The sequence below is a fragment of the Kogia breviceps genome, chromosome 19 (assembly GCF_026419965.1).
Source record: "Kogia breviceps isolate mKogBre1 chromosome 19, mKogBre1 haplotype 1, whole genome shotgun sequence".
NCBI classification, from domain to species: domain Eukaryota; kingdom Metazoa; phylum Chordata; class Mammalia; order Artiodactyla; family Physeteridae; genus Kogia; species Kogia breviceps.
Genome location: NC_081328.1, coordinates 49,818,984 through 49,845,915, shown reverse-complemented (window position 1 = coordinate 49,845,915; position 26,932 = coordinate 49,818,984). Strand labels below are relative to the sequence as shown.

Below are 26,932 nucleotides of genomic sequence, written 5' to 3'. Positions count from 1 at the left end.
GGAAGACACATTCAGGAGGTCTGAGGGATTAGAAAGTCCTTCATCCCAGTGGATTGGGGGGAAAGGGTTTAGTTTGGGGGCATCAGATCTTTGAGACTCCCTTAAGGCTATCACCCAGTCCTTCCCCCTTCCTTCTCATCACTCTAGGTGAGAATCTTCGTAGAGCGGGGAATGTTTGTCTTTTTACAATGGGCCCTGAAACAACCCAGCATGGAGAGAAGACCCTACAAACAAGACCAGCCCCACAGATGGCCAGCACCCCTTGCACAAGCCTAGTTCTGACATTCTCTTGAACTACGACCTTAGGCTTGGAGGCCAGCAGCAAGGTGACAATTTCACCTTGGTCAGCTCCAAGGTCAACTGGACGGCAGGAACCATTTGATTTTTCCAGTCTGGCCATACTGCCTAGGCCAACGGGTCTCCCTGGCTTAGTTTGATCACCCCAATGCCTCAGAAGCTGGGGGTATGTGGCCACTTAGAGCCGTTGAGGGTGGGTACGACAGACAGCTCTTTAGAAGGGTTTGGAAAAGCTGCTTCTCCCTATTCTTTCTTCAACCTAAGGCCCTCTTACCCAGGCTGGCTCTCAGGGGGTCCACACCTACAAAGCGGTGTTGTCTCTCTCCTTCTCCTTAAGGATTACAAATCAGTGATCTTAAAATTTATCACCCACTTCCCTGGCGGTCCAGTAGTTAAGACTCCAAGCTTCCACCGCAGGGGGCAAGGGTTCGATCCCTGGTCGGGGAACTAAGATCCCACATGCTGTGTGGCACAGCCAAAAAAAAAAAAAAAAAAAAATGTATCACCCATAGATCAAGAACAAGGACCTCCTGTATAGCACGGGGAACTATATTCACTATCTTGAAATAACCTATAATGGAAAAGAATCTGAAAAAGAATACATACATATATATATGTATAACTGAATCACTTTGCTGTGCACTTGAAAGTAACACAACATTGTTCGTTAACTATACTTCAGTTAAAAAATTAAATTAAAATAAAAATTTATCACCCAACCAGGTCACTTCTGAGAGTGAAAGGGGACGTTATTGATAATTCCCTTGAATCCATAGGCATCAACTGAGACTATCTCAGGCCACCAGGGATGTCTGACGCCCTAATTGTAAAGGATGGAGAAGGGAAGGAATGTGACTAATCAATGAGGCCTATTAATCTCCACCCACGTAGGACTGTCCTTTGAGCCCCACACATTTCCAAGTGACAAAGGACCCTTTTCTGTTATGTAATAACATCCCTGGCACCACCAAGTCCAAAGGGTAACAAAGGACAGAGCATTTCCAGCTGCCCGGCCAGGGGTGCTATTTAACAGAAGGAGAGCCCTGGGCCCAGCCAGAAAAGTTCATGCTTTATCCTAAAGCCAAGGTTATAACCATGCAGCATGGAAGGCTTCTCCCCGCGGTTGTTCTAGTGTTCGTGCAGGCACACATGCACCTAGAAGCTGCCATCTATATATTTAGCTGCCGTTAGCATCGTCTCTGCACAGCATTCCTATCTTATTATGCAGGGAGCACAGGCTTTTCAACTCACTTGTTATACTGCCCCAAATTTCACGAATCAGAGATGAGAGCTGACAAATGCAGGGAAGGAAAAAGTTTTCCTTGACTCTCTTAGGGTCCCTGGCTGGGTCTGAATATTAAACTGACAAAGACGGATGAACAGGAGAAAAGCATACAAATGTATGTAATGTCAATTTTATGTGTCACGGGAGACTTCCTACAGAAATGAGGACCCAAAGAAACAGTTAAACCTGAGTATTTCTTGCTGGGTTTGATGGGGTGGATCGTCGTGGAGGAAGATGATAGGTGAAGAGTGTGAAGTGAATGTAGCAAACTGGTGGAAACTGCATGGCCTGTTTGGATTCTCCCTGGTGTCCCTTTGTCTTAGGAGATAAGGATGCTCCTTTCCTCTGGGTATAGGGTGGGCACCTCTTCCATAAGGGTTTTATGACCTGTTTCAGGGGAGAAGGAGGGGAAGGTCAGTGTGAACTGCCTGCTTCTGCCATTTTCTCAAACTCCTTCAGCTTAAAGTATTTAATATACCAAGGGGCAGTATTGCGGGGGAGCGTGTCCTGACCCCCACATCCCAAGCATCTTCTTAAAAGTGCAATGTGAAGGACTCATTAAACACTGTCCCTAGGGATGGATGTTTAATCACCTGGCTTTGCCTCTCACATATGAGCTCAGCCAAGGATATAAGCATCCTGGAGCACCTCACAATGCCATCTCCGATGGACGAGGACAGAGGTACAGCACTTCTGAGCATGTGTCCTTGGCCTGCTCCTCACCCAGAATCTGAGTCTGCCCCCAAGGCTTTGAGCCTTCTCTCCACATACTGATCGTAATCAGATTTCCAGACTGTAGGTATCCCCTTTCTAATGCAGAAATATAAAACCTACCGGGGTTCAGATGTGCGACTTAGATTCAACTAATCACATGCTCCTGCAGGGGACTCTGACTCAGGGCTGACACGTGGAGACAGAGAGAGGAAACAGGGCATCATTTTGTTGGCATGGATCATGGCAGAGGGTACCCGGTTCTGGAGACCAAGCGGACTTGGCAGCTTCCTGATCCTGGTGAGGTGGCAGCTCCCTTGGTGAGCCAGGGTGACTCAGGGAGTCAGTTGTTCCTGGAAGCCTGCCTGGTGCTTGCAGCTCCAGTCCTCCCAGCAATTCCGCGAGCCCTCTGGCCCTTCAGAAACCCCCTGTGGCTTGAGCTAGCTAGAGTGGATCCTACTGTCTGCAACTAAGAACCCCCTGGCTTAATACAGATGGAGCAAAGACAGCTGGGGGTGGGTGGGGTCGGGTGGGGGTGGGGCGTGGAAGAGACGTTCAGGATGTAGTAGAAGAGTCCAGAAAGAGAAATGGGAAGTTGGCAAATATTTTGAATAATGGCAACCATTTATTGCATCTGTACCACGTGCATTATCTCCAACCCTTACGACTCTGTTAGGCATTACTCTGCCCATTTCACAGCTGAGAAAATAAGCTCAGAATGGTTAAGGGACCTGCCCAAGGTCACAAAGCCTTCCACAGTGAGTTAGGACTTTGAACCCAGATCCTTTGCGCTGGAGGCCCGGGATCTCTCCACTTTGTTCCTCTGCCCAGGCCAGCCCTGCTTGCAGAAAGGAGGGGAAACTCCTTCCCCCGTTCCTTTGACTCCTCCTGGCTTCCTGCTCTCACAGCCCAGACGTTCTGCTAGGCTGAGTCACACTACAGTTTACCTGCGTATGGGCTCAGGAGGTTAGGTGAGCAATTCATCCTTCAGGAACATCAATTACACTAGAAAACACGGACATTGTGGGGGAAATTTCCATAATAGATGACAAATTGCCAAGGGTCCGTTCACTGAGGGGCTGGGGTTACAGCGGCTATTTCTGTATTCAACTGTTGTTCTATCTGAATTTTTTACAAAAAGCAAGTGTATGCCTTCTGTAGTTATATATATCACAATTAGCACCACCAACAGGTGATGGAAAAGCAACAGAACATAAATTATGGCTGCTACTGCATGGTGGGAGGATTGGTGATTTTTATTTTCCTCTTTATGCATTTCTGCATTTCGTTTCTAAAACAAGTGTGGGCTCAGGTTGCTTTTAGCTACAAGGAACAGAAAACCCTTCCTCAAGCTGGACTGCACAATGCGGACGTTGACAAGTGCAAATGACGGGAGGAGCCCTTCCGGAACCCGCTAGCAGACTTCCCTGTGGGTCTCATTGGTCAGAATTGGGTTACACGCCCACTCCTAAATCAGTCCCTGGGAGAAGGGATACCTTGGATTGACCTGGTCTGCCTGCCAGAGCTGGGGCAGGGTCAGCTTCCCCTGGAGTTCCGCCGCCCCCGCCTGTGAAGGAGGGTGGGCGCCTGAACAGAGTCCGGCCTTGGGAAGCAAGACAAGGGCAGTGGACGCTGTGTAGACAGTCTGCTGTAGCGTACATTATTTTATAATTTAAAAAATTACATTGATATTAAAAATTTTTTAATCGCCCGTGTTGTGGTTGGAACCGCAGTTGAGAGCTTTGGCAGGAGCTGTGTCCATGGGTCCCCTCTGTTGATGAAAACTTTCTGCTCCTTCATGGAAAATAATCATGGTCTAAGCAGGAACAAAAGCTTTCTTTTTCTGCTTCAGGGTATTGTTTTATCTCTGGGAACATCGAGAGCCCAACAAGTCCCAGCTGGCAGTCACGGGGCCTGAATTTCCTCAGGTGTGTCTGTCAGTTGGGTTACATGAGCCAGACCACTGACCAGGGCTCCCTGCCTTGGCTAATAAAATTCCCTTCTTAAGGTGTTACGGCTCAAAATTAAGTTTTAGCGTGTTCTTAACCACGAAGAGCGCTAAGCTTTTATCAGACATTATTTGATGCAGACTTCTCAAACACCTAAAATTTTTTTAAAATTTATTTTATTGAAGTATGGTTGATTTACAATGTTGTGTTAATTTCTGCTGTACAGCAAAGTGATTCTGTGACACAGTATATACATTCTTCTTCATATTATTTTCCATTACGGTTTAATCACAAGATATTGAATACAGTTCCCAGTGCTATACAGTAGGACCTTATTGTTTATCCGTTCTATATATAATAGTTTGCATCTGCTGACCCCAAACTTCCAGACTATCTCTCCCCCACCCCCTCTCCCCCTTGGCAACCATAAGTCTGTTCTCTATGTCTGTGAAGCTGTTTCTGTTTCACAGATAAGTTCATTTGTGTCATATTTTAGATTCCACATGTAAGTGATATCATATGGTATTTGTCTTTCTCTTTCTGACTTAGACTTCACTTAGTATGATAATCTCTAGGTCCATGCATGTTGCTGCAAATGGCATTATCTCATTCTTTTTTATGGCTGAGTAATATTCTATCATATATATGTATCACATCTTCTTTATCCATTCATCTGAGACTTCTTAAACATTTAAGGGCTTGGCTAAGATGAATGAAATGGTTTTGAAGATGACTTGGATCCCAGCATTGCAAATCTGAGGGTGGGGGTAAGAGGAGCCACTTGGAGGTACGTCGGGTTTTCCTGCACCCATAAATTTTCTCAGCATCACTTTCAGCAAGTTTGAGCCAGCTGCAGAGAAATCATCAGTTTCTTTCAGCCTGTTGTACAGTTGCTAAACTGTGTAAGGCAAAGGATGCAGAAACTAAGACAGAGGGTTCAATGTCTTCCATCAGAGAGCAAGCTTTGCTTTGTATCGAGACCCCAGTTGGCCTCGTAGTCTTTGCTGCTGGGACATAAAAATAAGTGGATTTAAAGAAAAAGAAAGGGGAAAAAAAACCTTTCTATTATTTTCACCAAGTTAAGTTTCACCAAACCTTTCTATTATTCTCATTCAGCATTCTCAAACTTGAACTTAATCAGGGCTTTTTGGCCTCCATTATGTCACGTGCCAGATTCTTGGGAACTCCATTATTATAAATCTCAGAACAATTAGCGGATGGAAGAATAAGTGGAACATTAAAAAGTCACACAGGTTATTGCTACTTGCTATTTAAAGAATGTATGAGTTGAGCCTATTTGACTGCAACACAGAGGTCATATGGAAATATCTTAAGGCCAGATATGTTCCCAGTTTGCGAGCTCAGCAGAATGTTCGGGGACCCACAGGTGTCTCTGTCCATCAGGTGCTCCCACACTGCCAGTTGGATGCCACCTGGGCATCCACATGCCTATGTGCTTAGGGGTGATGGGCATTTCACCACGACACCTGGGCATTCAGGTCTTGAACCTGGTGAGTTGGAAGAAAGAACAAAAAGGAGAAACAATGAGTTTAACCTCTGCAGAGAGAGGTTCATGCAACGGAAACACTCACGTGAGTGCTGGAGTCAGACAGTGTTAGGGTCACATTCTCTGCCCTGGAAGTCACCATGTGTGTGCCTTGGTGGCCCCACCTGTAAAATGGGCTCTTAAGGGGATCCCTGCCTAGCGGCCGGCCAATACAGTCAGTGTGCAGCAGAGGGGGCTGTTATCAAACCATAACTAACTTAACTAGGGTACCATATTCAGTTACCATATGGGGTGAGAGGCACCACCCACTGCCTCCAAAGATCCGAGTTCTCTGTGAGGATTAAGCAGGCCTCCTTGTGCCTCAGTTTCCCTGGGTGTAGAATGAGCCCAGGTTGCCAGCATCACAGGGGTTCCTGGAAGGCTCCCCCGAGCTGCCAAGAGGCTGGTCCTCAGAGAAGCCCTTTGTGTGCCCGAGCGGGTCCCGGGAGACGAGCTCCTCTGCAGATGCATGTGGTAAGCCTCTGAGCAAGTCCCGCCCACCGCGGAGGCCGCCCCGAGAGCAAGCGACAGCAGGGTCTTTTTTGTTTGTTTGTTTTTAATTGTTATTTATTTATTTGGCTGCGTTGAGTCTTCGTTGCTGCGCATGGGCTTTTTCTAGTTGCGGCGAGCGGGGGCTGCTCTTCATTGCCGTGCGTGGACTTCTTATGGCCATGGTTTCTCTAGTTGCTGAGCACAGGCTTTAGAGCGCAGGCTCAGTAGTTGTGGCTTGTGGGCTTAGCTGCTCCGAGGCATGTGGGACCTTCCCTGACCAGGGTTTGAACCTGTGTCCCCTGCACTGGCAGGCGGATTTTTAACCACTGCGCCACCAGGGAAGTCCCGAGAGCCAGGTCTTTGTTCTCTGGATCTTTCAGAGCCCGGGCCCTAAAGTGGACTGTAGGCCCGCCTTGTCCTTCTTTTGGCCTCACTTTCCATAAAGCCACGCTTGTTGGGGGTTAGGCAAGAGCACGTGCCCTTGGAGTCCTGGAGGCCCCCCATGGGTTGCAAGCACCTTCTTCTCACCTTCAGGCTGAACCGGTGATGCAGTGACAGGGGAGTGTGCAGGAAGTGCCCCCTTCCCTCCAACCAGACTTCGGTTCTAACCAACTGTAGAGGGTGGAATGGGGGTTCCCCCCCAAAGATGTGTCCAAGTCCTAACCCCAGGTAGCTGGGAACATGGCCTTATTTGGAAACAGGGTCTTTGCAGATACAGTTGAGGATCTGGAGGGGAGAGGAGATCGTTGTGGATTTGGTGGGGGGGTGCCTAAATGCAAAGACTGGTGTCCTTATAGAGAAAGGACATTCAGAGACACACAGGGAAAAGGCAGATGCAGAGCCTAGAGGACATGAATGCAGCCCTAAGACATGGGATGCCTGGGGCTGAGAAGCTGGAAGAGGCAGGAAGTGACCTACCTCCCCTAGAGCCTCAGGAGGGAGCACTGGCTCTGCCAGCACCTTGATTTTTCCTCCAGAACTGTGAGAGAATACATTTCTATTGTTTTAAGCCACCTGGTTTGTGGCAATTTGTTCCAGCAGTCCCAGGAAACTAACACACCAGCCCCAGGTGCTTCCTGAGCCTAGGTGGTAAACCTGCTGAGTAAAGTTCAGAGGTGTAGCTTGTGTCCCTGGGGGTAAGGAGTGAAGGCCAGCAGGCTCCTGGTTTTGCATCAGAGTGTCGCACGCTTCTGGGGACCCGCAGCAGGTTGGCCGGTGTCCCGGAGGCAGCCGAGGGTCACTCTTTGGCAGGAGCACAGCACTTGTCAGAGGTCCCGGCGGGAGCAAGGCTGGCGGGCACGTCCCTGTTAGGATCAGTTATGCATTCACGCTTGGGCATGTGCTCCAGTGAGCTTTGTGAATTTGGAGGGTGCCAGGGACTGCTGTATCCAGCGAAGCAAGATGACCATCTCTGCATGCGTCCCCTGATCCCTTCAAGTCCTATGTAGCTTGTAATCGTGGAAAGGGGTTTACCGAGAAAGACCCCATATTGTTTTAGCATGACTGTGCTTACAGCCGTTCAGGTGAGGACTGATCTTTTGAACAACACTCTTCATATTATTTTTCCGTGTGGGGGAAATTTAAGATGGGGGAAGGACTTATCTAAATAATAGAGGGAGGACGATGCTGGTAACCAACCACAGGGAGAAGAATCTATGCTTAGAGAACATTCCGGAGGCAGAGCTGTGTAGGATGCCAGGCTGTGGGAAGCATTTACATACAGCCTAACTATTTCCAAAGTGTTTTCACAAATATTTTCTTAGCTCAGCTTAGCAACCCTGTGAGATAGGTTTTTCTGACACCAAATCCCATCAACTTCCGACATAAAAAAAACCTTGTTTTGTTTTCTCTTTAGAAAAGAAAAATCCTAAAAGCTGCTTTGGGCTGCTAAGGTGGCCCAGTCAGGCACACAGGCCCTGCCATGGTGGGAAGGGAGGGGAGATGGAATTTTCAGCAGGTGTGAAATGAGCAGATGTGTGATTCTCAGCAGGAGGTCACAGAATATTCTGGAGGCAGAGCTGTAAGATGCCTGGCTGTGAGATGCACCCCAAATAAACACTCCCCCCACAGACAAAAAGCGGTTGGGGGGGATAGGCGATTTGGGGGTCTGACGTGGCCCTGTCTTTCACCCACGTCAAGGAGGAGGCAGGGAGCCCTGGGCTCTGACGGGCCCTGTCCGTCTCTTCCTTGTGCAGTCCAGTCTCTGCCCACAGAACTGAGGTGGAGCATGTTCTCGTCCATATTTAGCCTTTGGGAAAATTGTTTTACTAATCGAATTTGGGGTGCTCTGCTTCTTATCCTCACCCGGTCCCCTCTTGTTCTGTGGCCTTTGGTCTGTCCCTTGTTAGCGCTCCTTTCCTTGTGCGAGGCCATCCCACCCCACCTGGTGTGACCCAAGGTGGAGTAGCCGGGGACGAGCTGCTGACTTGCTAATCTAAGTCCCCATCTGGCCGATGAAAGCGCCACACAGCTGCACCAGTGTAGGAGAAGCAAGGACAATATTTTGTAAGAGAAACAAAGCAAAAAAAAAGTCTGATTGGGTTGCCTATTTTTATTCCTCTGAGCCAGAAGCTAAAAGGGCTCAGGTCAACCTTTCTTGTCCTAAATCTCATTGGATGAGTGCTATGCTTTCCAGGGCACACGGCAGCAATTCTCTTAAGCTGGGCTGCTTCCCTAAGCTTGATGTCCTCGCTTGGTGACACAGGGGAGAGCACAGGGGGGTGGGGTGAGGTGCTCAGAGCACAGCTCCCAAGGACGCGTCAGCTCGGTGCAGGAGGTGGAGAGATGTGTTTAACGCACACAGAATCAAGGCCTAATTGAAGACTCATCACTTCAACCCAAACAGTATTTAATAGGGTTCGGGAAAATGCCAAGCGCATAGGCAGAAGAACATGAGTGGATGTGATCCCAGGACCCAAGTAACTTACAGCTGGAGGGGAGAGACAGACCCAATTCATTTACAGTCTTATTTCAGGCAGTGTGCCTTACAGTGGAAGTGTCAAGTGCTTAGACACAGAGGAGAAGAAGAGGAAAAGGAAAGGCTTTAAGGAGGGGTTACAGAGCTTAAGAGGCTGTGTGGTCCTCACTGTTTACATGTCTCTCCCATGCAGTAGGTTGAGCTCCTTGAAGGAAAATCTGTTTTTATATAGTGGATCTTCCCACACTCCTGTGCTAAATATGGTGTCTGAATAAATTACAGGGCTGAATATATGTTTGCTGAGTTAACGAAGGAATGAATAAATGAGCAGATAAAGTGGAGATAAAACTAAAATCATTCTGGACAGAGGAAAGATTTATAGAAGACCTTGGATGGTGGGCTTTGAAGCTTAAATTTATCTCTGTTGTCAGTGTTAGATTTTGAGCAAAGTAGTGAGTTTGTGTGTGTGTGTGTGTGTGTGTGTGTGTGTGTGTGTGTTTGAAAGAGAATTTTGCCAGCGGCATGGAGAGTGCCTTGGAAGAGGAAAGACTCTGAGGTGGGGAAACCATTAAGATATGGGGAGCTTTGGCTCTCCAGGTTGAAATGAAATATTTTAGAAGTATGTAAGGCTGGATGATAACTTTTGCAGATCTGGTTTCTTGGCCTGAAGTTTTCCCAGGTTGGGAATGATGCAATGGTATTAGCTCAAGACCACTGGATGACTTCCAGAGCAGGATGAAGAAATTGTGCCTGTAGGGTAACCTATATTTTTCGTACTTTTCCATGCTGGAAACTTCGCCAGCTGGTCCATGTCAGGATAATCTGTCATGCCTTGCAAGGCTGTCTTTTACCCTTTTACTACCAAATGAGAAAGTGATCCTTTCCAGAAGTGGAAGAGACCTGACACGTCCCAGTAGCTGGCCAAAGTGCAAGGTGCAAATGCCAAGGTGGGTAGGGCTACCAGAGAATCAGAACTAGGTGTTCTCAGCACAGCCTAAATATTTCATTGACCCTTCTGCCACTTAGTCATGTTCAAAGGGGTCATTCAGACTTACCTCCTATGTATCTCGCTGTTGTGGGGGAGAGGTTGGGCTCTGCAGGCTGAAATTTTAGCGAAGACCGTCACTTGTCTCCCAGTGTCTTTCCTGCAATGACCCAATCCTCTTGGTGTCAACAACTTCCCATGCTTTCCTTGAGATGACTCTTCATAGTGTGCTAAGATCAGTGGAGAAGATGTGGCTGGAGGGACCAGTAACAGTGTCCCCAGCTCAGGTTAATCCTGTTGGGGAAGATGTAACAGGCCACAGGGTCTGTGTCCAGGCTGTAGATGCCACATCCTGTCATCAGCCAGAGTGACCACCAGGAACGGCAGCTGAGCAAAACCCAAAGGAACCAGAGTGTCTCGCTGTGGATGCCAGAGCTTGGGGAATCCTCCGTTTCCATCACCAAGACACCTGATAAATGGCCTTTGCACAGTACCCGGCAGGGCTTCTTCCATCTACCAAGTAAGAGGGGACACAGATGCTCCTCCAGCTAGAGACTCACTCAAGGTGTTTCAGATACTCTCATAATATGAGCTTAGAGAGAGTCTGTCTGAGGAGGAGAGCAGGTGCGCAGCTGAAGACAGGAGCAGCAGCCTGGTCTGTGCTGCAGCACCGTCCTTTGCTCTGCTTGTCACACACCCACTACTGCACGCACACACACCGCTTCCAAGGAGACATCATTCGAGGAAGGACATGCGATCCTCTTCAGCCTTTCGTCCTACTTGCCGGAGGTACAGGCTACATCACGATGATGGCAAAGCAGCAAGACAGAAGGAACCCATGTCCCTGAGGAGGAGACCCGAGGCCACCTGCCTCCGCTTTCCGGTGGTCTCTTGGGAGCTGGCCATTGACAGTGATGGTGGCGGTGTCGTTCCCACCCTGGACTCCATTCACATGCAAGGGACACAGACTTCTATCTTGTCAAGGCACTTTTACTTTGGGCTTTTGGTCACTGGCAGCCAAACCTGATCCCGATACACTTCTCCACTTCCCCCTCCATACGTGCTCATCTTTATGACTCACACAGCGTCTGACACATAATAAGAGCTCCATGCACGTGTGTTAAAAGGACTGGATCTTTCTGCTTAACTCGGAAGCGTGGTGCTCAGTACTGTTTCTTATAGATTTTGGATACGCAGCCAATAGAACTGATTTTATTTATTTATTTATATTTTAAATTATTTATTTATTTATTTGGCTGTGCTGGGTCTTAGTGGCGGCACGTGGGATCTTTCAGTCGCGGCATCTGGGATCTTAGTTGTGGCATGCGGCATCTAGTTCCCTGACTGGGGATGGAACCCAGGCCTCCTGCATTGGGAGCGCGGAGTCTTAACCACTGGACCACCAGGGAAATTCCTAGAACTGATTGTAAAACAATCAAACATACCATAACTTATGCATCTAGATGAGTGTTGTTTCCTTCAAATTACTGGTCTTGGGAATTTGTTCACGTATCTTAATTATACTACTTAAAGATACTGTTCATGTGGGAATATAAATTGGTGCAGCCATTATGGAGAACAGTGAGGAGTTTCCTTAAAAAACTAAAAATAGAGCTACCGTATGATCCAGCAGTCCCACCCCTGGGCATATATCTGGAGAAAACTATAATTCCAAAAGATACATGCAACCCAATGTTCACTGCAGCTCTATTTACAACAGCCAGGACATGGAAGCAACCTAAATGCCCATCGACTGAGGAATGGATAAAGAAGATGTGGCACATATATACACAATGGAATATTACTCAGCCATAAAAAAGAATGAAATAATGCAATTTGCAGCAACATGGATGGACCTAGAGATTGTCATACTGAGTGAAGTAAGTCAGACAGAGAAAGACAAATATCATGTGATAGCACTTATATGTGGAATCTAAAAAAATGGTACAGATGGATTTATTTACAAAACAGGAATAGAGTCACAGATGTAGAAAACAAGCTTATGGTTACCAAGGGGGAAAGGGGAGGGAGGGATAAATTAGGAGACTGGGATTGACATATATACGTTACTATATATAAAATAAATAACTAATAAGAACCTACTGTATAGCACAGGGAACTCTACTCAATACTCTATAATGACCTATATGGGAAAAGAACTTTAAAAAGAGTGGATATATGTATATGTATAACTGATTCACTTTGCTGTACACCTGAAACTAACACAACATTGTAAATCAACTATACTCCAATAAAAATTAATTAAAAAAACCCACAAAAACAAAAATTACCAGACTTTAAAATTTTGCCATATATTTTTTTTTAAAAAGTTTGAATGTTCTAAAAAAAATAAAATAAAGATACTATTTGTAGTATGGAGGTTCCTTAAAAAACTAAAAATAGAACTACCATATGACCTAGCAATCCCAATACTGGGCATATACCCTGAGAAAACCATAATTCAAAAAGAGTCATGTACCACAATGTTCACTGCAGCACCATTTACAATAGCCAGAACATGGAAGCAACCTAAGTGTCCATCGACAGATGAATGGATAAAGAAGATGTGGCACATATATACAATGGAATATTACTCAGCCATAAAAAGAAATGAAATTGAGTTTTTTGTAGTGAGGTGGATGGACTTAGAGTCTGTCATACAGAGCGAAGTAAGTCAGAAAGACAAAAACAAATACCATATGCTAATGCATATATATGGAATCTAAAAAAAAAGGTTCTGATGAACCTAGGGGCAGGACAGGAATAAAGACGCAGACATAGAGAATGGACTTGAGGACACGGGCAGGGGGAAGGGGAAGCTGGGACGAAATGAGGAAGTAGCATGGACATATATACACTACCAAACGTAAAATCGATAGCTAGTGGGAAGTAGCTGCATAGCACAGGGAGATCAGCTCGGTGCTTTGTGACCTCCTAGAGGAGTGGGATAGAGAGGGTGGGAGGGAGACGCAAGAGGGAGGGGACGTGGGGATATATGTATACATACGGCTGATTGACTTTGTTATACAGCAGAAACTAACACAACAGTGTAAAGCAATTAGACTCCAATACAGATGTTAAGATCACATGACCCAGAACTGCCAAGTGAGAGCTCTGGATCCCCCTGATTGAAAGATTGGTTCAGGCATGGTCATGTGATCCAGGTCAGGCCCTGGGATTACCGTTTGTGTATCTTATTTTCTTGAGACATTTTTCAATGCCTCATTTGTGATTATGCCATTATTTGTCATCCTCAGTGGTGACAAACCATCTTTTCTGTTAAAAATATTTTCCTATAGGTAACTTCAAGCACATACAAAATTGTACAGAGGAATATAATAAACAATGATCAATTTACAACCAACCTTATTTCATCTAGGCCCTTCCTCCTCTCTTTCCCCATCTGGATTATTCCGACACTAATCCCAGAGATCACATCATTTCACCCTCAAATATTTCAGCGTGTATTCCTAAAAAGAGAAGGCTTCTTTAAGAGATATCAATATTAGTTAGCCATAATACCATTATCCCACCTAAACAATAATAACGTTTTATTTATTTATTTTTTATTGACGTATAGTTGATTTACAATGTTGTGTTAATTACTGCCGTACAGCAAAGTGATTCAGTTATACATATATATACCTTTTAAAAAATATTCTTTTCCATTATGGTTTATCCCAGGATGTTGCATAGATCTCTGTGCTATAGTTGGACCTTGTTGTTTGTCAATAATAATTTATTGTTAATAATGGTTAAGCTTCCCTGTTTCATAAAAGTTTCTTTTACTATTTTATTAAAATCAAGATGGAAATAAAGTTCATATATTGCAATTGGTTGCTACCTCAAGTATCTGGGTGTTTTTTTTTTTTTTTTTTTTTCAGAAATTTTAATTGAAGGGCGGGCACCACGGTGGAGGAGTTGCTTTCAGGGGTGTGGCAGGCAACCAACTTCAGGGAGCAATTCTCCCACTTAGAGAGCGAGAAGCAATGGACGGTCCACATGGAATTCAGCCTGTGTCACCTGTCCGACTACCGTGACCCACCCCACGTCTACCGCTGCCTGGCCAGCTGCTGTCCCTCTCCATGGTCTGGGCCAACCTCTTCTTCCTGGGTTGCAGTTACAACAAAGACCTTTTAGACAACATGATGGAAATGGCTGATGGCATTGAAGTGGCAGACCAGTCACAGTTTACTACCAGAAACGAATTAATGAAAAAGCATCAAAGCTAAGGCAGAAGATTCATCACATTTTCATCATCAGCTGCAGACGGGGACAGAAGGCTGGCATGAATGCCGACATTGACAACAATGGCTCTCTTAAGCTCTCGGTATCACCAACGTGTAGGAAAGAGGCATTGGAATGGAAGAAAATCTTGTCTAGATTGGCGTTTTAAAAAGTCTCATTCTGGGACAGCCCTGGTGGTCCAGTGGGTAAGACTCCTGCATGGTTCCAATGCAGGGGACCCGGGTTCAATCTCTGGTGGGGGAACTAGACCCCACATGCATGCCGCAACTAAAGATCCCGCATGCCGCAACGAAGATTCCGTGCTGCAACTAAGACACGGTGCAGCCTAGTTAAATTAAAAAAGGAAAAAGTCTCATTCTTCCAGTAGCTATCATTCTGAAAGTATGCATGGGTATTTATGTATTTATAAATCCTGCCCTCTTTTTTTTCAGTTTTTGAGTGTCTAAATGTTTGTTTAAAATGCCTATTTATTTAAATGTTAATGTAATAATGGCAGGTGATGATTTTTACAGTTTGGATTTTTCAACAATGTACTTTTAACTGTGAAAAAAATTTTAATTGAAGTATAATATATACATAAAAAAAGCAATCAAATCATAAGTGTATGGCTCAATAAATTTCTCAATCTCTTTTGATCTATAGTGTGGCCCTTTCCCTCTTTTTTCCTTTGTACTTTGATAAGGAATGTGTTTGTCGTGCAGTATTTCCCATGACTTATGCTTGGCTGATTATTTCCCCCTGGTATTATTTAACATGTTCCTCTGTTCCTATTTCTTGTAAATTGGCCGTTGCCATCTAGAGGCTTATCAGATCCGGTCAATTTTGGGGCGAGACCATTTCATAAGTGCTTCTGTTTACTGGGTTGTCTCCTTCTCGGACCATCTTTTGAAAGTGGATATGATTTTCACAAACAGGCAAAAGCCAGCCCTAGCTGAGTCTAGTAAGCAGGGTGAGTGATCAAGCTGGAAAATGATGGTTTGAGTTGAAAAACAAGGTGTGATCAAGTAATGAATGATTTTCTTGTGTGGCTGGTAAACTGGCCCTGAAGGAAATTCCGAAACTGTTCCAAAAATGTGCTGTGCACTGGCAGCGTCAAATGCACAGCCGCCGAGGGTGACTAACGCAAACGGAACAACAGTGACATTGATGGAGAAACTGTATGTTGGCTATAAAACCATCCTTGTTGTGTAGGTGGACAGGCGTGCTGTCCTCCTCTAGTCATTGGCTCCTCTTAAGAACCCCGAAATGTCTCAGTGTGTATCACACTTGTGCTTCAAAGTTGGAGCTCTTGCCGAAACGCCAGATCCACTTGTCTTAGGTCCATCGAACAGCTCGGACGTGTTGACAACATGCTGCTGGGTCCCACCCAGCCCCTCCCCAGCCCTGGCGTTTGCCTCATCTGCATTACTCGGCGAGAATGTGGTCAGGGCACCGCAGAAGTCAACAAAAGATGAGGAAGTACGGGGAGCCTCCTGAGCCGATCAGACAGACCAGCCCGGCCCTGGGCCTCCGCAAAGCCGGAAAGCCCCGGCTATACTGATGCCTCGCAGACTTCCCAGTTCCAAGTCAGCGGAACGCCCCGGGGCCACTGCTGGACGCCCCTTTTGTGTCTCGGCAGCCTCCGCCCCGCTACCTCGAGGCCCGCCCATCACACTAGGCCCGCCCCGTGACGCAAATCTGGGTGCGGCCAAGCGCCTTTGGGCAAACCTGCCTTGCTTCCGGGCCGACGCCTACTCCGAGCTCCTCCCACGCCATCCGGCCTGGAGTTGGAGCCTGCGCAGCTCGGCTCGGCCCAGGTTGTCACCCCTCCCCCCTTCCTAGCAACCGTCGTCGCTCCTGCCTCCTCCCCTCGGCCGCTTTCGCGCACGCGTGCCCCTTCTCCCGGCCCCGCCCTCCCCGTCACCCGTAACAACCACTGGAGCCTCGCCGGGCCCCTACGGTTCCCGCCCCACGGCCCACTCCCCGGAACCGGCGGCTGAGCTGCCGCCGCCTGCAGTGGAACGGCGACGGCGCCGCAGAGCCGCCGACATGAGCACCCCCCGCCGCCCCGCGTCCCCGGCCCGGCCCTTCTGACAAGAGGTAGGCGCGCGTCTCCGTGGTGGGCTCCGAGCGCGCCCCCGGCCCGGCCCCTCCGGGAGGCGCGAGGCTCTCGCGTCCGCCTCCCCGCCTTGCCTGCCCTTCCCCGGCCCCTCGGCTCCCCCCGGCTCTCCCCGGCTCCCCCCGGCTCCCCGACTCGGGAGCGGACTGTCTTCCCGCCCGCCTCCGGCCCGCCGCCCCCCCGCGCCGCTCCTACTGTATTGGTCGCCCCCTTCCCGCCCCCACCCGCCGATATTCCTACCCGGGACCCCTCCTGGGGGAAGCGGAGTTTGGGGTCCCAGCCGGCCTCTGGCGCACCTCCCCGGGTCGGCCGGGGCTGGGGGCCCGAGGGGCCGCCGCGCTGGACCCCCGGGTCGAGCGGAGGGCCCGGCTGCCCCTTGAGCCTGCTCGGGGTGGACTCACTGGGTCTGGCCATTGGCTAATTGTTAAGCACCGATTGTCATGCAGTAGAGGTTGCCCTGGTCCACGGTGCCACTTGGCGGTTGTAACTCCGGATTCCCACGTAGGACGTTTCTTTGGACCAGAGCATCGGAAGCTGGGAACTGGCAGGAGTTCAGAAGCTCGTGAATTTGCAGGTTCTTGAGCGTAGTCGCTTTGGGTTCTGCCGGGCAGTGGAATCCCGAATGGGTGTTACCGAGTCTTAACCGAGCATTCCTTTTTTTTTTTTTTTTTTAACATTCTCCCCCCACCCCTTTTGATACCCCGTAATCACCCTCTCCTTCTGTGGGAGATATCCTAAAATTAATTTTCCTAATTAAAAATTTAAAAGGTTGTTGAATTCCCTCTTTGCACCAGCATTATCAGGTTGGCAAAACTAAATAGAACACGGTCCCAGCGCACCGGGACCTGCCAGTCCCAGAATCAAGATTAATGACAGCATTCCAGTTGATTGTGGCGGATTCAGGAGTTTTTCTCTGAATCTCATGATTTTAGAGCTGGAAGTCTTTCAAGATTATCTCACCCCAAACCTTGCTTTGCAGAGGTGGATCTGAGTCCGGGGGGAAGTCAAATGACTTGCTTGAGGTCTCCCAGAGTTATTCTTTAGCAGTTTTCAGAGTGCCAGATATGACTGTTTTCCGCCGGAACCTGTTCTCTCTGAGAGATATGTGAAACATACCAGAGGAGGTTCCAGACCTGTTTAAATGTAATAATATAGGTAGGAATCTTATGATATAAAACATATCTTTGTAAAGTTTCCTTTTTTTACAGCTAGACTTTTGACTCCTTGAGGATATTACATTTTGTACTTCTGAATATCCTCTCACCATATTCAGCATAAAATAACATTCTTAATGATTATCCTCGTTAGGACAGGTAGGCTCTTTGGATTTATTTTTCTCCTCCCTTTTAAATAGGGAAGTGAAGTCCCATAGAGGACTCTAAATAAAAGTGTGTTTTCAGAAAAATCCAGGTAGGCTGGGGCCAGTGTGTAAACGTGTCCCTGGCAGGAGGATTCCTGACTTTGAAGTCGGCTTCAGCGCTTAGTTGATTGCTTCCTGATATTACAGCTATTTGAGGCTGGAGAAGTCAGTGGAGCCTCTAGCCAGAGTGCTTGGTGGTGTCTCTGCCATTTGAAGATAGATCCCTGAAGTGGTCTTTAAAAAATATATATAGAGAGATATATTTATTTATTTAATTCTTGGCTGCGTGGGGTCTTAGTTGTGGCATGCAGGATCTTTGTTGCGGTGCGTGGGCTTCTCTCTAGCTGCGGCGTGCGGGTTTTCTCTCTCTAGTTGTGGCACGCAGGCTCAGTAGTTGTGGTGCGTGGGCTTAGTTGCCTCGGGCCCATGGGATCCTAGTTCCCTGACCAGGGATGGAACCCACCTCCCGGGCACTGGAAGGCAGATTCTTTACCGCTGGACCACCAGGGAAGTCCCTGAAGTTGTGGTCTTGCACTTAGAAAATGGGGATTGACAAGTTTCCCTTGAAAATAGCTTTTGAGGAATATCCCATAATTTGAGGCACTCTAGTGTTTTTTTCCACTTTTATTTTTGTGTGTTCTGGGCTTAATATCTTGAAGTGCCACCATTTTTATTTGGTTTCTAATGGAAGTTGTTGAAGAGAAAATGATTCGAGAGCTAATTGTATTGGTTATCAGAATAACGGAATGATGACATTTCACTGATGGAAAGGACCCAGGGCAGCCCCTGGACAGGTGGTGAGGCAGGTAGGGCAATGGAGTCCTCCAGCCCTCAGACCAGAGCTGCTTCTTCCCTCACTCCACTTGGGCTTTCTTCACCTTTTCTTACTGTCTTTATCGCCTTCCCTCGTCCTTCTATAATTAAGCCTCGTCTTTTGACTTTTGCCTGCATAGAATTGTGACCCACTGAGATTCCTTAGACTGTAGTGTGTTGTGTAAATGCAGATTTAATTTTTTCCACATCATGTTTATCACAAATGTTTGTGTTTTGCAGGTGTGAGAGGATTGCTGTTTTATTGCAATCATGGTGCAAAAATACCAGTCACCAGTGAGGGTGTATAAACACCCCTTTGAATTAATTATGGCTGTAAGTACTTTTCAGTTTATTCTTCAGCTTCTTATTTTTTTAGGTATTCAAAACGGTGACCTGTTGCTCCACTTTTACTTGTTCTGTTTTTATGCTTTTGAACTTTATCGAGTTTGTGAAATGTTTTTAAACTATAAGTCTCTGAAAATCAAAATCTGCGTGTTTATTTTTAAAATAATTCACCTTAGGGTAATGTATGAATTTCAGTTAATTCTCCATTTGAAAACACAGAAGTGGGATTGTGACTAAGTAATTCTTCCTCTGGATTTTGCTCTTGTTTTGTTTGTTAAAGTAGAAAAGGGATGTGGAGAGTGGTTTTTTCCTCTGCTGCTCATTTAGATTATAGATGAATTCACCATATGGAACTGACACTATGGGATGGAGTTTAATTTACCAGATTCTAAGGACTCTGATGTGGATTTCCTCTGCTAATATCGAATTCATGAGTCACATAAGAATTCTACAAATGGGGTAACTAATGCCTTAATTTTCTTTGTTACTGCCTAAAGAGTTTGGTTCAAAATAAGCATTTCACTAGAGGCAAGAAAATCTCCCCAAACCCAAAACAAACTTTTTGCCAATCCCTTTTAGATTAGTATAAAGTATTCTTTGCTTTCCCTTCTCTTTTGTGTTATTGTTAAGGTGTAATATAAGTGGATGTACAGGAAGATGCCTCTGTTGTGAAATATGCCCTGATGAAAGTGTCAGTCTGAACCGAGATGAAAAACCAGAGCCTTGCAGCCCGAAGAGGAGCCCCTCCTGGTGCCGCGTCCTTAGCGCCTACTCTGGCTGTGACACGGAGATGAATTTCTCTGTGTCTGTTCCGTGTATAAATAGAATCTCAGGTGTTTTTGCATATGGCTGCTTCCTGCTCAACATTGTTTGTGAGATTTATCCAGATCAATTTAGTTTTGGAAAACAAAACAAAAGTCTTGTCAAGGAAACAATTTAGATTTAGCGCGTCTGTTTTTTAAATTGATGTATAATTTATAGACAGTGAAATGGTCACAGGTTTATAGTTTGATCAGTTTTGACTAAAGAGTGACACAGATCTCTGTCAGGATGCAGAACCTTTCCATCCATTACCTCAGAAAGTTCCCTTGTGCCCCTGCTCTGTCAGGTGTGAGGTTTGGGTTTGTTGTTGGGGGGGGCTATTTTTTAGTTCTGTATGTTCCTTCAGTACGCGGACTGTTCAGTATTTTATGTCTAGGGCTTATCAGAAAGGGTTGCTTCCTGTTTGCATGTTCTGGGTGTTGGTTTGGCATTTGGTCACAAGGAGCAGAGGCCCACTCCGGCCTGAGAGGGGGTATTGTCGGTGGAACACATGCTGTGTGCGATGAGATCGCACAGAAATCCAGGAATGCGAGCCGGCAGGGCTGAGCCCCGTCGGCTGCTGGGTCGGCTGCTGGTTCCCGGCAGCAATTGTCCCCAGCCCCCACCCCCACCCCCACCCCGCGGGACTCGGCCTCCTCCATCTGCCTCTCCCCGCCCCCACCAGCCTACTTTGCTCTCTCCTCCCCTCCCTCCCCTGCGGGTTTCGCTCCCGTGCTTTTTCAGCTGGTCATAACCCCTCTGGCTCCAGTTTGCCTTTGTGGTATTTCTTGTTGCCTTCTTTCAGTTTCTAAGTGACCGGTTCTTGTCACATTTCCTAGTTCAGATTCTAGAGAGACTAGATCTGGTCCTACCCCCTGGGCCCAGGAAGGCGGCTGCTGGCCGGTTGCTGGCCGGCCTGTGGATTCCTTGTGGGGCTTGGTCACCTATCCCTTTTCGGTTGGCAGGGGCTGATGGCGCTGGGGCATTGGTGTGGGGCCATGGAGGACAGCGAGCCCGGGAGATGCCCAGGGGTGGAGCGGGCAGGCATGAGACTGGTGTCTTATGTTTTCCAGAACGCTAAGGACGATTTTAAAATCTTGATGCAACCCTGATCATTTGAGGCAAAGACTAATCTCTTATGCAGATACTAGCTTTAATAAAGAGGTGTTTTTATCGTCTAATGTTCAGCTTCCTTATTTTCCTTTCTTTACAGTTTTCAAAATGGTACAGTTTGCCTTGCCACTTTTTTATGCATGGATTTACAGAAGAAATTGAAATTGAAATTCTCAGCCACCCCTCAATCTTTTAAAATTAACTGATTTTTCACTTGCTTTTGTTTTAAGCAGTAGTAAAGTTTTTTGAGTTGTTAGAAATTATTTTTTAATCTGAAAATGAAATATGTTACCTTTTTCCTTCCAGAATTAGGTACGGACTTGAATGTTCGTTAAGCTTGTAGTGATTTTTGTGGTGTCACTTGCCGCTTTTCTGATTGTAATTGCACTACATAAAATTCTCATTATTTTCCTTGCTCTATTTTTTCTCTTGTTGATGAAAAACAGTGGTATAAAAGAGTTACTCTAAAAATGTTCTTCTCATTTCATTCAGGATGAGCAGAGAGGTATATAGTTAACGCAAGAACAGAACTATAGCTTCAACAGAAATATTTTTGAGAACCTCCAAAAGTGATTGTGCTTCAGTAATCAGAGCATGTGACAGTGAGAGGGTGTTGGTCAAGTGGTCAGCTTGTGGTATTGACAGGTGGGTCCAGGTCCTAATTTACAGGGTTCTATGATGACTGCTGGAGGAGATGCTGTTCCATTCACTTAAGGTCTTTGTTTTAACCAAGAGATTTTTTTTTTTTTTTTAATTTGTTTTGAATAAATGTATTTATTTATTTATTTATTTTTGGCTGTGTTGGGTCTTCGTTTCTGTGCGCAGGATGTCGGTAGTTGCGGCGAGCGGGGTCTACTCTTCATCCCTGTACGCGGGCTTCTCACTGTCGCGGCCTCTCTTGTTGTGGAGTACAGGCTCCAGACGCGCAGGCTCAGTAGTTGTGGCTCACAGGCTTAGTTGCTCTGCGGCATGTGGGATCTCCCCAGACCAGGGCTCGAACCTGTGTCCCCTGCATTGGCAGGCAGATTCTTAACCACTGCACCACCAGGGAAGCCCTAACCAAGAGTTTTGTTGTAATTTAGGATTGCCAGGATATGCTGAGGTAGGAAGTGCCTATGTCAGTAGGTATACAGTGGGTATCAAGTATGTTAATTGATTTTGATTGATTTAATGACAACTGATGATTTGTTTTGGAGTCGATATACTGGTAGAATTAAGAAATCATGTAAATGTTAATGGTAAACAAACAGAATTGAAGTGAAGGTGTTTCAGGTGGCATTTGTGGCATCTGAGGGACATTCTGTTGTTAGATGTGAGCCCAGAAACAATTGTTGGAGCTTCAGTGAGTCGAGAAGTCCCCCAGCTTAGCCCCCTTTGAGGGTGAGGCATCTGAGCCTCAGACAAGTTAAAGCTTCCACAGTTAGCCGAGGTAGAGAGTTTGGTGTTCTTTTCATCATGATGTGTATCCTGGAATGTGTTATGAGAGTTCTTGTCCTTGAAGATGTCTGTGACCTTTCCAGGCTCAGCCAGGAACATTTCCTGGGGCTGCTCTGCCTGACTTGTGGGAGGAGAACTTAATCAGTGAAGAACATTCCAACGGGTTATGCCTTCAAGGATCTGTGGTCTCACCTGGGCCTAGTGAGGTGCCCACAGAGAAGGGACTTAAGGTGGGAGGCGTGGTTCTGAGATGCTTGGGTTTGAGTGTTTCATTTTGAAATTTCTGAGGTAAAATACAAATTGGGCCTAGTGAGGTGCCCACAGAGAAGGGACTTAAGGTGGGAGGCGTGGTTCTGAGATGCTTGGGTTTGAGTGTTTCATTTTGAAATTTCTGAGGTAAAATACAAATTTTAAAACTTTCAGCTTTCTCCCTCCTGGTGTTCATGGCCCCTTCATAAAGGACACAGAGGGAAGTCGAAGGAGAGAGAGTCCATGGAACAGAGTAAAGTGCAGAGGCAGGGGGTCGGGGCATGGGCCGAGGCCTCTGTGGTCACAGTGGCGGGGGAGGCGAGGACCTGTCTCCGATCCTTTTCTCGCCTGGGGACAGCTGCCATTGGGACTAATTGGAGTGCGTGACGGGAGAGGCCCCACTGCTCTGTCTCGGGCCACGAGTCGCTGCCTTGTCCAGCCCCATTTCTAGTGGGCTTCTGTCATCCGACGGCTTTGGTCACGTCGCTCTCTCCTCTCCGCACCCACACGCTCTCCCTGTTCTCTCCTTCCTGTCCTCTTGCTCCCAGACCCCCTTGGCCATCTGTGTCCCCAGCAGATGCATCTTTTAGATTGTGCCCTCAAGTCACATCTCTGTCCCTTTCTCTCCTGAGCACTGCCTTCGGGCCAGCCTTTGGAGGGCGTGGCCAGAGCTGTTATTTTCTTACTTATACATTCCTCCCTTTGGTCCGTACTGGGTTCTCCTGCCAGACACTGTTTCCACTTGTCAGCCCTCTGTTGAAGTGATCTCTGTTATCAGTCATATCCGTTCTAAACTGCTTTGCTTTTTCTTCAGGGCCCTTCATGTCCTACCCTCTCTGTTTAAGCTTATGTCATAATTATGTGAACTTCCCAGCATGAATGTTTACCTCTATTCTGTGCTGTCCCTGTTTGCCACTCCGTGTCTTTTGCTGCCCCCCCCCCTTTCTTTTGACACTTCCTTCCCCGCCTTAGATGTTCACCTTCCCCAGCTGTCTAATCTTAGTCTTGCCGGCCCACCCGCTTCCCCGATGCTGCTCGCCAGCCCTTCGTGTTTGTGTTTCTCTCCCTTTCCTCTGACTCCTCCTCCACGGTGTAGTCAGTGGCAGGTAATTAGTTTCTTTTATTCTCCAGGTATTTTGTATGTTCCTCGAGGGCAGAGGCTTTGTTTTTTCCCTTGTTCCCTCCTGTTTCGGTACCAAGCACACAGCGGCACTCAGATATCTTTGATCAGCTGGTGTCTATTTGTTCACTTGAGCTTTTCGTGTGAGGATATGGGAAGTGGGTTTGGTGGCTGAAGCTCAGATCTGTGGCCTGTCTTCAGACACGGGATTTATGTTTTCTTCATGGAAAAGAAGTACCATGCTCTGACCCTTCAGTTAACCAATGCCTCCCTTAGGAGCAAAGCCCTTTGGTGATGAAGTTGGCTTTATTTTTTTTTTAACATCTTCATAAATTATGCAAAACCCATTCGACAAATTTTGTAGTGGTTTAAGTGATGTACTTTTACAGGTTGAGTAACTGAAAAGCCCTCTTTGCAAGCGTGTGGTTGCTGATTGAATGGCCCCCAGAACAACATTTGCTTCTGCTCTTTTCATTCTCGTTTGTTTTGTTCTCTGGTTTTTTTCGTTCATTTTCTCTTTCCTCAGATACCTCATGTCTTCCCACCAAGACTAGAGGATGAAGGGAGGAGAAAGAGGTTTGCTGCGATACTAGGTGCAGAGCTGGGCCCTGCCACAGACGTGCTCTGTAACCTAGTGACTACGCCAGTCACTAGTGGAGACTGTTGTGAGGACGTGATAGAACTAAGCAGACCACAGACGTGATGGTGGGTGAGGCAGCGCCTGGAAACATCCACAGCCTCCCCCATCCCTTTCTGACAGCCAGCCCCTGTCCCGCTCCCAAATACAAGGTGAAATGAATCAGCAGGGTCATATGCCAGCATATAAACTCTGAATGTGTGTCTCTTTTAGATTAAATAGACATTTGTATTTATATTTAAGCTTTATTTCATCCATTCACAGTTTATACATCAGGACAGCTGGGGAGATATGCGGGGGACCCCAGGGTAGGCTGGTGTATTGCAGCGCAGCCTGAGGGGAGCCTCACACCAAGCGCAATCAAGTTGGCTCTTTCTAGGGCAGGGGCGGGGGCAAGGTGCACAGAAATCCTAGCGGTAGAGCGCTTCCCAAGGAGGCCCCCCCATGCAGCCGTTTCCAGATTGTTCCTCTGTTGGTTGGGGTCCTGCCGGAGCCCGTCTTGCTCCGCCTTCTTGCTCCGAGGCGAGTGGCTGCCTCCTGAAGGCCCTGTGTGCTCACCCACCCCTTCCTCCTCCTTTGCCTGAACGTATTGGGAGCCCCATTCCCCTTTCCTCTGATTTCGCTTTCTTCCTCTGACCTGAGTCCCATGCATATTGGGTTTTTACCTTTACTTCAGTTACGAAATATTTTCATTCCATCTTTTACTTTTCTTTTCGAAGCACATCCTCTTCCTCTCATCCTAGATTTTATCCCTGGGCCTTTTTGTAGTTTCCAAGTTTCTGATGGTTAGGTGTGATGTTGAAATACATCTTTTTCATTAATTGAGGTATTGTTAGATCTTCAGTGAGCCTAATATGCAATAGAATTTGTTTTTACTCAAAGGAATAAGCAGTCTGCATTTTGGGGTCGCTAACTTTAAAACCAGTTTTATTCAGTCTAGGAGTGAAGGGAAATGGTCCAGTTTCTCTAATGTTATATTAAGGATCCTGGGCAGTTTTTAGTGGGGGAGATTGTACTCTTTTCATTTATCAAGTTTTTGAATGCCACAGTGTAAATGCTATTGCATTTAATAAAAGCTGGGATTGTAGTCAGACTTGGCTTAGCTTTGAAAATGAGCAATTGTAGTATACTTCCATTGTACACTATTTCGTACAGAACCAGGCGTTTTCCGTTCTCTTAAACCCGTTCTCCCAATACATTATGCACTCTGAATTACTTTTAATGTGCTAGGGTGAAGACAGTTATGGTTCAGTAGGAGATATTTCAAGAAGAAATAAAGCAGGATCTGATTCAGCCCCTTGCCTCTTTGATTTACCCGTTTTTGTCTAAAAAAACAAACAGGTAAACCCTGTATTATGGAAAATTTCAAGCACACAGAAGTAGAGAGAAAGGTACCCATGGCCCAGCTCCAAAAGCATCAACATTTTGCCAGTTTGTTTCATCTGCTCTCCCCACTTTTTCCCCCGCTGGTGTATGTAAAGCCTATTTCAAGCATCTTGTCAATTCATCCCAAAACACTTCAGCATGCACCTCAAACTATAAGGACCTTTTTCTTTTTAAAAGGTAACCTCCGTGTCATTATCCACTCGACAAGAGTACTGATAATTCCCCTGTGTCATCCAATAGCAAGTCCATGGTCAGACTTTCTCAGCTGTCTAAAACAATGTTTTTTTCTTTTAAATTTAATTTATTTTTGGCCTCGTTGCATCTTCGTTGTTGCGTGGGCTTTCTCTAGCTGTGGCGAGCGGGGGGGCTACTCTTTGTTGCTTTGCGCAGACTTCTCATTGTTGTGGCTTTTCTTGTTGCGGAGCACGGGCTTTATGCGTGTGGGCTTCAGTAGTTGTGGCACGTGGGCTCAGTAGTTGTGGCTTGCAGGCTCTAGAGCGGCTCAGTAGTGGTGGCGCACGGGTTTAGTTGCTCCGCGGCATGTGGGATCTTCCCGGATCAGGGCTCGAACCCATGTCCCCTGCATTGGCAGGCGGATTCTTAACCACTGTGCCACCAGGGAAGCCCCTGAAGCAATGTCTTTTTATAACTTGTTTGGATCGTGCTTCAAATAAACGTTTGCATTTGGTTATTATGTTTTTCAGCCTCCTCTGTTCCCTTACATCCTCCTTTTCCTTTGTTTCCTTTCCTGCCAAGGCTTTATTACAGAAACTGGGTCACTTGTCCTTTTCAATTACCTTAACCTTTTGCTGATTTAATTGTTCATTACAGCAAATAGGCACAGGGAGGACACACAGGCCTGAGATCGATCAGTTCATCTACTTTTTAGCAGCTCTGTTTAAACATTCACTGATGGAGATTGAAGTGAGTGGTTAAAACCGGCTGCTCCTTTTTCATCCCGGTGATTATCCTTTGTAATTTTGAGTTGCAAATAGGATGCAAAACATTTTTTTCCCAAATTAAACTGGGTCTTTCCATTTATAGTTACTTTGTAACCCACTTCATTGATCCTACTGTTTATGGTGAGCAGTTGAAAGGAGTTAATTTATTGGCAAGTCTGATTAAGAGGGTTTCTATGTAGCA

General features: G+C 46.5%; 1 protein-coding gene and 1 pseudogene across 3 annotated transcripts in view; both read left to right on the top strand.

Annotated features, from left to right (window-relative positions):
• Positions 1 to 10,933: 10,933 nt before the first annotated feature.
• On the top strand, positions 10,934 to 14,465 carry LOC131747090 (CDKN2AIP N-terminal-like protein pseudogene; annotated as a pseudogene).
• Positions 14,466 to 16,229: 1,764 nt separating this feature from the next.
• Positions 16,230 to 26,932, top strand: part of SEC14L1 (SEC14 like lipid binding 1) — a 53,381-nt gene continuing 42,678 nt past the window's right edge. For 2 of the 3 annotated variants that reach the window (XM_059048819.2, XM_067021252.1), the window contains exons 1-2: positions 16,230 to 16,509; positions 18,942 to 19,034. In XM_059048819.2, the coding sequence (XP_058904802.1) occupies positions 18,972 to 19,034 (63 nt within the window). In that variant the 5' untranslated portion in view covers positions 16,230 to 16,509; positions 18,942 to 18,971. The remainder of the gene's footprint in view (positions 16,510 to 18,941; positions 19,035 to 26,932) is intronic. The other variant, XM_067021254.1, reaches the window with a different exon arrangement.